The sequence below is a fragment of the Engystomops pustulosus genome, chromosome 1, assembly GCF_040894005.1.
Source record: "Engystomops pustulosus chromosome 1, aEngPut4.maternal, whole genome shotgun sequence".
NCBI lineage: Eukaryota > Metazoa > Chordata > Amphibia > Anura > Leptodactylidae > Engystomops > Engystomops pustulosus.
This window is the reverse complement of record NC_092411.1, coordinates 191,217,252-191,229,966: the sequence shown is the minus strand read 5'-3', so window position 1 is coordinate 191,229,966 and position 12,715 is coordinate 191,217,252. Positions and strand designations below refer to the sequence as shown.

General features: G+C 42.9%; 1 protein-coding gene across 1 annotated transcript in view; it reads right to left on the bottom strand.

Annotated features, from left to right (window-relative positions):
• Positions 1-9,917, bottom strand: part of LOC140069914 (N-acylethanolamine-hydrolyzing acid amidase-like) — a 110,705-nt gene extending 100,788 nt beyond the window's left edge. Inside the window, exons 1-3 of the mRNA XM_072116188.1 lie at positions 9,554-9,917; positions 8,900-9,064; positions 7,999-8,125 (exon numbers count right to left, since the gene is read on the bottom strand). Of these exons, the coding sequence (XP_071972289.1) occupies positions 7,999-8,125; positions 8,900-9,064; positions 9,554-9,780 (519 nt within the window). The 5' untranslated portion in view covers positions 9,781-9,917. The remainder of the gene's footprint in view (positions 1-7,998; positions 8,126-8,899; positions 9,065-9,553) is intronic.
• Positions 9,918-12,715: the final 2,798 nt, after the last annotated feature.

Genomic DNA, 12,715 nt, shown 5'->3' with positions numbered 1-12,715 from the left:
CTGACCATCTGTGTTGACTCCTCAAAGTTACTCAGCACCTGACAGATATCAGACATCCACGTCCACTCCTCATTGTAGACTTGAGGAAGCTGACTGACCTGACTACCAGTTCTGGTGGAAGTTGACATCTGGCAGTCTACAATCGCTCGGCGCTGCTGGTAAACTCTGGATAACATGGTCAGTGTTGAATTCCACCTCGTGGGCACGTCGCACAACAGTCGGTGAGCGGGCAGTTGGAGGCGGCGCTGCGCTGCCCTGAGAGTGGCAGCATCTGTGCTGGACTTCCTGAAATGCGCACAGATGCGGCGCACCTTCGTGAGCAAATCAGACAGATTGGGGTATGTCTTGAGGAAACGCTGAACTATCAGATTTAACACATGGGCCAGGCATGGCACATGTGTCAGTCTGCCGAGTTGCAGAGCCGCCACCAGGTTACGGCCGTTGTCACACACAACCATGCCTGGCTTCAGGTTCAGCGGTGCCAGCCACAGATCAGTCTGCGCCGTGATGCCCTGTAATAGTTCTTGGGCGGTGTGCCTTTTATCGCCTAGGCTCAGCAGTTTCAGCACCGCCTGCTGTCGCTTAGCGACGGCACTGCTGCTGTGCCTAGAGCTACCGACTGATGGCGCCATGCCCACGGATGGTCGTTCGGAGGAGGAGGTGGAGGAGGGGTGGGAGGAGGAGGAGGCATAGTAGGCCTCAAACACCTGGACCGAGGTAGGCCCCGCAATCCTCGGCGTCGGCAGTATATGACCAGCCGCAGGGTCAGACTCGGTCCCAGCCTCCACCAAGTTAACCCAATGTGCCGTCAGCGATATATAGTGGCCCTGCCCGGCAGCACTCGTCCACGTGTCCGTGGTCAGGTGGACCTTGTCAGAAACGGCGTTGGTCAGGGCACGGATTATGTTGTCTGACACGTGCTGGTGCAGGGCTGGGACGGCACATCGGGAAAAGTAGTGGCGGCTGGGGACCGAATACCGAGGGGCGGCCGCCGCCATGAGGCTGCGAAAGGCCTCGGTCTCTACTAGCCTATAGGGCAGCATCTCCAGGCTTAGCAATCTGGAGATGTGCACATTAAGGGCTTGGGCGTGCGGGTGGGTTGCACTATATTTGCGTTTCCGCTCCAGCGTCTGGGGTATGGAGAGCTGAATGCTGGTGGATGCTGTGGAGGATCGTGGAGGCGACGATGGGGTTTTTGTGGCAGGGTCCTGGGCAGGGGGCTGACTATCAGCTGACACAGGGGAAGGAGCAGTGGTGTGCACGGCCGGAGGTGAACGCGCTTGTTGCCACTGAGTGGGGTGTTTAGCATTCATATGCCTGCGCATACTGGTGGTAGTTAAGCTAGTAGTGGTGGAAACCCTGCTGATCCTGGTTTGGCAAATGTGGCACACCACAGTCCGTCGGTCATCCGGTGTTTCCTTAAAGAACCTCCAGACTTCTGAAAATCTAGCCCTCGCCGCAGGAGCCCTCGCCACGGGAGCTTCACTAGTTGACACATTTGGCGCTGATGCACCAGCTCTGGCCCTGCCTCTCCGTCTAGCCCCACCACTGTCTCTTCCAACCTGTTCTGGTCGAGGACTCTCCTCCGTCTCAGAAGCACTGTGTTCACCCGGCCTCTCAACCCAGCTTGGGTCTGTCACCTCATCATCCTCCGATCCCTCAGTCTGCTCCCCCCTCGGACTTCCTGCCCTGACAACAACTTCCCCACTGTCTGACAACCGTGTCTCCTCATCGTCGGACACCTCTTTACACACTTCTTCCAGTACGTCAACAAGGTCATCATCACCCACAGACTGCGACTGGTGGAAAACCTGGGCATCGGAAAATTGCTCATCAGCAACCGGACAAGTGGATTGTGACTGTGGGAATGGTCCAGAAAACAGTTCCTCAGAGTATGCCGGTTCAAATGGCAAATTTTGCTGGGAGGGGGCAGACTGGGGGGGAGGAGGCTGAGGTGCAGGAGCTGGAGGAGTGCCGATTTCGGTGACATGGGTGGACTGCGTGGAAGACTGACTGGTGGAAAAATTGCTCGAAGCATTGTCGGCAATCCACGACATCACCTGTTCGCACTGTTCTGGCCTCAACAGTGCTCTACCACGAGTCCCAGTAACTTCAGACATGAACCTAGGGAGTGTAGCTCTGCGGCGTTCCCCTGCTCCCTCATAAGCAGGTGGTGTCTCACCCCGCCCAGGACCACGGCCTCTGACCCCTGCAGTAGTTGGACGCCCACGTCCCCGCCCTTGTCCTCTACCCCTAGCCCTCGGGTTAAACATTTTGAAAATGAGAGTTATAACTTGAATTTTTTTTTTAACTTTTTTTTTTTTTTTTTTTTTTTTTTTGTGTTTTTTAGTTTTTAAAACCAAACGATGCTATCCTATTGCTATGGCTATTTTATAGCCAAGTATGAAAGCACACTGCTATGCCAGATGAGATGACGCTGAGTTATGAAAAAAATAAACGTAAAATAAAAAAGGAAATGGCAGACTGTGCCTAATTGAAATACAACCCCGGGCCCTAATAAATTTTCCCACTTCGGTCTTTGCGATGGATATGTGCGTCACTAAGCGCAAAACACAGTGGTCGCAAGTCTGACTCCAAATTGCTCACAATTTGCTAGTAGATGCACTGCAACAACTACAGCCACCAGCAGATCAACCAGAAATCAAATATATATAACGCTACTGTAGGCGTAATTAAGCCGTTTGTATTCTCCTATGGCTATTTTCTAGCCAAGTATTACAGCACACTACTATGCCAGATGAGATGACGCTGAGTTATGAAAAAAATAAACGTAAAATAAAAAAGGAAATGGCAGACTGTGCCTAATTGAAATACAACCCCGGGCCCTAATAAATTTTCCCACTTCGGTCTTTGCGATGGATATGTGCGTCACTAAGCGCAAAACACAGTGGTCGCAAGTCTGACTCCAAATTGCTCACAATTTGCTAGTAGATGCACTGCAACAACTACAGCCACCAGCAGATCAACCAGAAATCAAATATATATAACGGTACTGTAGGCGTAATTAAGCCGTTTGTATTCTCCTATGGCTATTTTCTAGCCAAGTATTACAGCACACTACTATGCCAGATGAGATGACGCTGAGTTATGAAAAAAATAAACGTAAAATAAAAAAGGAAATGGCAGACTGTGCCTAATTGAAATACAACCCCGGGCCCTAATAAATTTTCCCACTTCGGTCTTTGCGATGGATATGTGCGTCACTAAAACACAGTGGTCGCAAGTCTGACTCCAAATTGCTCACAATTTACTAGTAGATGCACTGCAACAACTACAGCCACCAGCAGATCAACCAGAAATCAAATATATATAACGCTACTGTAGGCGTAATTAAGCCGTTTGTATTCTCCTATGGCTATTTTCTAGCCAAGTATTACAGCACACTACTATGCCAGATGAGATGACGCTGAGTTATGAAAAAAATAAACGTAAAATAAAAAAGGAAATGGCAGACTGTGCCTAATTGAAATACAACCCCGGGCCCTAATAAATTTTCCCACTTCGGTCTTTGCGATGGATATGTGCGTCACTAAAACACAGTGGTCGCAAGTCTGACTCCAAATTGCTCACAATTTACTAGTAGATGCACTGCAACAACTACAGCCACCAGCAGATCAACCAGAAATCAAATATATATAACGCTACTGTAGGCGTAATTAAGCCGTTTGTATTCTCCTATGGCTATTTTCTAGCCAAGTATTACAGCACACTACTATGCCAGATGAGATGACGCTGAGTTATGAAAAAAATAAACGTAAAATAAAAAAGGAAATGGCAGACTGTGCCTAACTGAAATACAACCCCGGGCCCTAATAAATTTTCCCACTTCGGTCTTTGCGATGGATATGTGCGTCACTAAAACACAGTGGTCGCAAGTCTGACTCCAAATTGCTCACAATTTGCTAGTAGATGCACTGCAGCAACTACAGCCACCAGCAGATCAACCAGAAATCAAATATATATAACGCTACTGTAGGCGTAATTAAGCCGTTTGTATTCTCCTATGGCTATTTTGTAGCCAAGTATTACAGCACACTACTATGCCAGATGAGATGACACTGAGTTATTAAAACAATAAACGTAAAATAAAAAGAAACTGGCAGACTGTGCCTAATTCTACTCAAACCCCTAATAAATTTTCCCACTTTGGTGTTTGAGGTGGATATGTGTGTCACTAAGAGCTAAACACAACGGTAGCAAGTCCCCCTGCTAATTCCTCACAAAATGGTAAAATATGCAAATTAAAATAAAAAAAGTATAACGTTATTGTAGCCCTAAGAAGGGCTGTTGGGTTGTTGTAGAATCACTCCTGCCTAACAGTAAGCTGATAGAACACCCTAACGCTTTCCCTGAGCAGCAGCAGCTCTCTCCCTAGCGGCATCCAGACAGAGAATGATCCGAGCAGCGCGGGCAGGGGCTAGTCTATCCCAGGGTCACCTGATCTGGCCAGCCAACCACTGCTATCTACGTGTAAGGGTACCACGTCATGCTGGGTGGAGTGCAGAGTCTCCTGGCTTGTGATTGGCTCTGTTTCTGGCCGCCAAAAAGCAAAACGGCGGGAGCTGCCATTTTCTCGAGCGGGCGAAATACTTGTCCGAGCAACGAGCAGTTACGAGTACACTAATGCTCGATCGAGCATCAAGCTCGGACGAGTATGTTCGCTCATCTCTAGTTTTAATACATTTTCAAAAATTAAACGAATGTGTACAAAAAAGAAAAAAAAAATTTTGCCATCTTCTGACGCTAATAACTTTTTCATACTTTGGCGCACGGAGATGTGTGAGGTGTCATTTTTTTGCGAAATGAGGCGACGTTTTCATTGCTACCATTTTGAGGTCTGTGCAACATTTTGATCATTTTTTATTTAATTTTTTATGTTATGTAAAAAGGTGTAAAAGTCGCATTTCGGACATTTGGGCGCCATTTCCCGCCTCGGAGGTCACCGCCGGCCGTAACCGTTTTTATATTTTGATAGATCGGGCATTTTGGGACGCGGCGATACCTAATATGTCTGTGATTTTTACTGTTTGTTATGTTTTATATCCGTTCTAGGGAAAGGGGGGTGATTTGAACTTTTAATATTTTATTAATTTTTTTTATTTTTTAAACTTTTTTTTTCTTTTTTTTTTCACTATTTTTTAGACCATCTAGGGTACATTAACCCTAGATGGTCAGATCGCTCTTACCATATACTGCAATACTACAGTATTGCAATATATGGCATTTTTGCAGGTCATACATTACAATGAGCCACTGGCTCATTGTAACGAACCTGCATAAACCATGTAGCCTCGTGTCAAAAGAAGACCCGAGGCTACCATGGTAACCGATCTTTTAAACGCCGCCGGCGACTTTGCCGGCGGCGTTTAGAGGGTTAATAGCCGCGATCGGTGCAAGCACCGGCCACGGTTATTAGCGGTGGGGGTTTTGTGCAAAATGCAAAAACCCCCACCTCTGTATGAAGAAGACTCAGCCCGTGAGCCCTCTTCATACATCCCTTATACCTCTGCGCCGTAGAGCTACGGCGCAGAGCGTTAAGGGGTTAAATGCCGTAGGGTGACATGGGTGACACCAGTGACATCTTCATTGAAGGTCCCAGGCCTACGATAACCGGATATGTGTAAGACCTTGCCAGAGAGTACCTTTCCACTATAATGCTGCAGTATTGCAGAATTGCAGTATATTGGACCAAAGCTCCTGTGGGGTTTTTTGCCATTTCGCAAGACATTAATATCAGAATAACAAGTAAGGTTTGTCATGATGGATTTTGATGGTAGATTTTCTTTACGATTAATATTTCATCAGACGTCCCCCTTTTAATATTGTGCAAATTTAAAATGGCCTACGACATTTTGAATTTTCGCAAGCCAATTTCCATTACGATCATACAAAACAGAAGTTCAGTGCCATAGAAACCATTCCCATAATAAATGATTACCTGTGCACATAAACCCTTTGGTCCATTGTGTTAGGCCAAGTAACCTCACTTTTGGTCACTTGTACACTGCTGTGCTGGGACCCCCTGCTGATCTTATAGCTTTGTGTTACAGAAAGTCTAAGGTCTGTGTCCTTTCTACTCCCACGAAATCAAGGTGTGAAATGTTTAACCATCTTCCTTTCCACTGGAGTTCGCCAAAAGTGCATTGTCTGACGATCATGCACTGTGCCGCGATTCACTAAGTGTACCCGATATCGTTAACTTTTAAGTGGTGCATGTAAGTGCCTAGGCTTGCAACAGAATTTGAAAGTTAAATCCCGCTCTCAGCCGGAATCAGTCAGATCATCCGACGGCATGTCCCCTGATTTGTGGCACAAGGAAGCCAGCGCAGCTGCGCCAAAAAACAATCACGTGCGCCAAAATCCCACCACAGACATCTGTTAAATACCTGTCCAAGCCGTGCAATACCCCCAAAAAACGCACAGTCCGACGAAAGTGAGCAGCGCAACCCTTAGTAAACAAGCCCCACTGTCTTTTCCTCATGTGATTGGTACATCAGGCAGATGTAATTTTCCCCAAACCATTCCCCAATATATCAACAATACAGGCAATTCTTTTAAAGCATCCACTTCTCTTATACCTCTACCAGCATTTCAGTCCATAAAAACCTTGGCTGCAGGCACTCTTGGAGGGCTCCTAGTTATGCAATTCTGAAATTATGTCCTCTAAAGAATAACCTGCCCCTGAGTATCTTAATCCCTGTCTAATTCTAACCATCACAGTCTGCAAGTGGTGCTGTAATTTTCCTGTATCATCAGAAACCAGCATGACTACTGCTGTGGTGATGTAAACAGTTGTATTCCATTTATACACACATGAGTTTGTAATGTCGATACTTGGATCTTTCTATTTCATATATGAAACATTGACATATTCACAATCATAGAATGTTCTTTTTTTTTGGTATTCGGTATTGCACATTGTCCATGTTTATAAGCAAAAGTTCATGAAAATATATTAAAACGTTCCCATAGTCTCACGTTTCTCAGCATTAATTTAGAGTGGTGCATCGCGTCTGCAACGTTTCGGAGGCGTGGCTTCTTCTTCAGGCCTGAAGATCCTCAAAGTCCTCATGACTATTGACAGAAAGTCCTAAGTTCCATTGTCAGAAGGTAATCCATAAATTGCCCACTTTATCAGCATAGCTGTCAGTTGGTCCTTGCTTTACACTCGGGAAATTCTTGCAGTACACCTCTGGAGTTAAGTTGTACTTTTTTTTTTATCAAGCTCCGGGAGAAGGTAAACAAATACTTCTATGGTTTTGCTCTGATGGTATTGTCTGCAAGTCTTCTTAAATGCCTGCAGAAACATGCTTAAGTCCCCAGCCTTGTTCAGTACAGGGAAAATTTCCTGACATGGTCTTTTGGGGGTTTTAATCTTGGGATTGGACGGAACTGATACCTCTTTGATAAAGTGCCATTTCTAACTGGAATTCTAGATCAGCTTGGCGCTTTGCTGTGGCTGCCTGTTGCATATTGCAGCAAACTTCACCGCTAATAATCGCGGTCATTGCTTGCACTGATCGCGGCTATTAACTCTTTTCCGATGCCGCCGGCTAAGCTGCCGATGGCATCTAAACAAATGTCATCAGGGGGCGGCGATCGGTTGCCTCAGACCCGAGGCTGTCTGGTTTCTGCAGTTTCGTTACAATGAGCCAGTGGCTCTTTACATGGCTATGGATTCGCTGAGCAAACAAGGTCATAAAACGGCACACAACACAGCAAAACAGTTACAGTTACATAACAGAAATGATGTCCATGTGTATTTTAAAGTGTACACAGACCAGTCTTCAGGTCAGAGTTTACCAAACTGTAAAAACTCCAGGATGTCGTAAAAGCGCCTGGTCACTTAAAAAGATCCTAATTGCCCTCCAGTTTATCAATGGTACATACTTAAGATTAATCTATCCTCACAGTTGTACACAAACTTTTACAAACTCTCTGTACAATATATGAATGTAGATTATGGAAAGATTTTACCTGGCCATTCTTAATAAAATCCACGTCTATTGTAATTTTTTTTAACATATTTGGAAAGATAAAATCCATATTTCTTCCATGGTAAATGCTTCCTTTTGCATCTTCAATTATTATACTTGTACATGCTCTAAAAAATAGTATGCAACATATTATCAATATGGTAAACCACAATATGTACATATGATGTATATTTTCAGTCTTCCATTGCTACAAATACAGTAGGACGATAAAATTACATATTTATTTATAGCCCCATCCTTCTAGGTATCATTTAAAGGGATTCTGTAACTAGATTTCAGCCCATTACGCTACTACACGCTCAGGTAGAGTATGATATGTCCTTTCTAGAATTGCCTCTTTCTAAAATCTAACCTTTTACCTATAAAATGTCTCCTCCAAAGTCATGTGAAAATTAGCAGAATCACATATTGCCTGGGATGAATCGCTTTTGGAGGCTTTGAACAATATCTTTATTTGGTGTCATATTAAGAATAAGAATCTCATCTTTTACATCACAAAAGGCTTGTGAAACAGGCAGTTAAATACTTTTTACTTTTGTGAATAGTCGAACCTTTCCCATATCTCCTATAGATCCATCCGACAAAGGTCTGTAAGAGACCAAAAGATAGCAACTATTGATCTGTGATCTATTTTACATATGAATCCCTTATGATGATAAGATACTGAATTGTTCTTTAAAGAATGTGATGTGAAGATACACTGTAATTTAAATAAGGTGTATTATGGTTGCTTTGACAACCAAGCACCACCACGAGGCAGATGAGAGTGTGGGGTACCACCAATACTTATGCTATATATGGTAATTTAGAAGTTTCTTTACTTAGAGCTAATATAAACCATCATACCACAATAATTCATTTAAAAATTGTCCCAAACTTACATATATTCATACATTAGGTTTAACACCACAATTTCACTCAAAGGTATGTCCACTGCTTTCGCCATTCCACGCATTTCTCCAGCATATGGTTCTTGTGCAAACCAAGTTATGTAAACATCTGCCAGTGCAAACAATAGCTCTTTGGACTGGCTAGGCTTGATAAAGCTAAAAAGCAAAAATATAAGTGAAAGAATGCAGAAGTAAATCCTGTAAAACACTACTCATTGATAGGTATGCAGCATTGCAGGATTGTAAGTAAGGTAAAAATATGTCCACATCCTCAGTTATTTACCTGTGTTTGTTTATCTTTTGACATATTTTTTAGTTATATTATTAAGCATTGCTTATATAAGATGTAGTTTACAACACAATCATCTATAAGCAAACTGATTAAAATAGCTAAATACATGTGTAAATATAAGGCAGACATTTCCATATACAAAAAATAATTGTATTACAACCAAATTATATTAAAAAAAATATGACAATTGATGGCGTCTACATATCAGAGCACTATAAATATTATACCCAAAACCTAGTATGAATATTGCAGCTGCTTAATTACAAAAGCCCTGCAATGTTTCTTTACCATATATAATAAAGATTAACCTATAATATTACAGATATATTACAGACAAAAGAATAAAAACTTACTGAAGTAAACCTTCTACATATCCTTTCAAATCGGTTACGTTATAATCCTGTAAAACATGATTCCAACGCTTCTCGGGTTTAAGATCTAAGCTGATGTTATATCTTGGGGCTGCATAGTCCTTTCCTTCATGGGGCAATGATAGAGAACAAGTAACTAACGGTAACAAAAGATACATCCAAATCATGGTAGAGAATATCAACTTGATCCATGACATAGGTGGCATCATGAAAGCTTGTAGTGAGTTGTCTGTCCTTGCTGCCAATGTATAGTATGCACAACTGTGTGGGAGGTCACTATTTGCATGATCAGAGTTCAAGCATACAGACTGTGCACCTGATATGTGCTGACCGAATCCAGCAACATGATAAATGGGCGCTGTGTAAAGGACACACAATATATGCCCCCAAGGTTCATTGTGCAAAGACTGCTGGTAAACTTTCCTTTGGCCAAATAATCATGTGGTCATGGTTTACCTACAATGACCACTATTGTCACATGTTATGTAGAAAAAAAGGTCACACAAAAGAATTCAACGTGATACAGAAGCTGAGCATTTCCATATTTCTCATGATTAATTACCATTGGAAATATTCACACACAACAACATCACAGAATTATGTTTGTTACAGACAAGCGCAGTCTTTGTAAGGGCAGAGTGCAGATTTCTAAAATGTTATACCCAGATGAATGCTGTCAATAGCAAATTACATTTCTGACTGCTTTCTAGCAATACACACATAGGGGGAGATTTATACGTATATGATAGTGGCCATGCCCCCCCCCCCCCCCCCCCGCGTCCCACCAAATACAGAAAGAGGTTTAAGATTTTTTTGGTATCTGGCTGGCAGCACGGCAGCCGGGCATAACTACGCCATATCTGACCTAGTGTAGTTTTGGGTTTTTTATTATGCAGGCACTGGGCGGGAACCCTACTCCTGTGCACGCCAACTGCGAAGGCCGCCACGCCCCTCCACATGGCGTGGAGGTGGGGTAGTTGCTTTAAAAATGTGCTAATTCTTTCACTGTACGAGAATTTGTGATTCTTTCACTGCTTCAATGGCAGAAAAATGATAAATTTCCCCCGCATTGATAGCATACTCTCATTTTTTATATCAGGTAATGGACAAACAGCAAAAAAAAAACAAAAACCTTATAATTGTTCTTTCAGACTATCTGCAGAAGAGGTGTGCAGATTTGTCACACACTATTTTAGCATACTGTGAATCACTGCAAACAAAAAAAAAAAATACATCCGTCAGTTTAAGTATATCAACGTTCATACCTTGCGTCTCAATTGTATTTTTAAATCCCATGTGCTTTCCACTGAAACGCATGCAAGCAGTAATGAGCCGTGTTTTCATAGTTTACATGGTTGAAAAAAGACACATATCCATCAAGTTCAACCAAGGAAGGGAAGGGATTTAGGGGAAACAGTTCTATAAAACAATGTTATTTGGGTGTATAAAGGCATCTAGACCCTTCTTGAGGCTCTCTGCTTTCCCTGCCGTGACCAGCAGGCTATTCCAAAGGTTTACAGTTCTGACAGTAAAGAAGCCCTGTCGCCTCTGGTGATTAAACCTTGTTTTCTCCAGACGGAGACAGTGCCCCTTGGTCTTATCATTTAATTTAATCTGGAACAACTTACCACCATATTTTTTTGTATGGACCATTCATATCTTTATATAAATTAATCATGTCCCCTCTTAGTTTTCTGTATTCCAGACTAAATAAATCTAGTTGTTTTAATCTTCCCTCATAACTAAGACCCTCCATACCCCTTATCATTTTTGAGGCTCTTCGTTGTATCCTCTCCACCTCCAGTGCAACCTTTTTATGGACCACTGCCCAGAACTAGACAGCATATTCCAGGTGAGGCCGAACCAATGCCTTGTAAAGTGGTAATATTACATCCCTATCACGAGGGTCCATAGCACTTTTGATACATGACAAGATCTTTCTGGATTTAGAGGCAGCTGATTGACATTGCATGCTGTTTTTTAATCAATGATCCAATAGTACGCCCAGGTCCTTCTCAAAACGGGACTCTCCCAGATTTACTCCCCCAAGGACATATTTTGCCTTTGGATTGTTAGCCCCCAGGTGCATAACCATATCTTTATCCACATTGAACCTCATTTGTCAAGTGGATGACTAAACACTCAGTTTGTCCAAGTCACCCTGCAGCCTATGAACATCCTCCATAGACTGTATTACACTACACAGCTTGGTGTAATATATGGTGTAAAAATAGACGCAGTGCTATTAATTCCTTCCTCTATATCATAAATAGATTAAATAGTAGTGGGCCAAGCACAGAACCCTGGGGTAAACCACTTATAACTGGTGACCATTCTGAGAAGGAATCCTTGACCACAACTCACTGGATACGATCCTTCACCCAGTTTAAATCCAATTGAAAATTATTCCTTCCAAACCAATAGACCTTATTTTACCCATCAGGGGTCTATGAGGGACAGTGTCAAAGTCCAAGAACACAATATTTACAGCAGCACCTCCATCCAGGCATGTGCTCACCTCTCTGAAGCAGCTGTATAACAGATTAAAACCAGACAAAGGCATGATAAAAATAGGAAAAAAACTTATGTGTTTTCAGTGCATTTAAAAATGGCCCAAGAATGCACCCTAAAGGTTGGGGTGTTCACACATTCAGTTTTTCAGATGCAGTTTTTGAAACTTTTTTTTGACGCCACTTCTGGTTTGGGCATTGAAAACTGCATTTGAAAAACTGAAAGGTTGAATGAACCCTTCAGGAAATCTACCACTGCTTTTGGCATTTATTGACCATTATTAACAATTGCTGGTTAGCTCCCAGCAGCGTGATTACAACTATAGACCCCGACTTAAGAACACCCGACTTACAGATGGTCCTCTTTGTGCAGAGTTATCAATAAAGGTGTTTGCATTAAAGCTTTATTGTTAATCCTTGTTCCTATGACAGCCCAAAATTTTGAAACTCTTAATTGTCACAGGAACAAAAAAAATAACACTTACAAAATATACCAGTTCTGACTTTCAATGCAATTTCAACTTAAAGGAAATCTACCACCAGGTGGAAGGATTGTAAACCAAGTGTCACGGGTGGTCCTGCGACCCATGTCTCGGGTCACGGGCTCACCTATGCGCCTCTGTGTGCCCCCGCT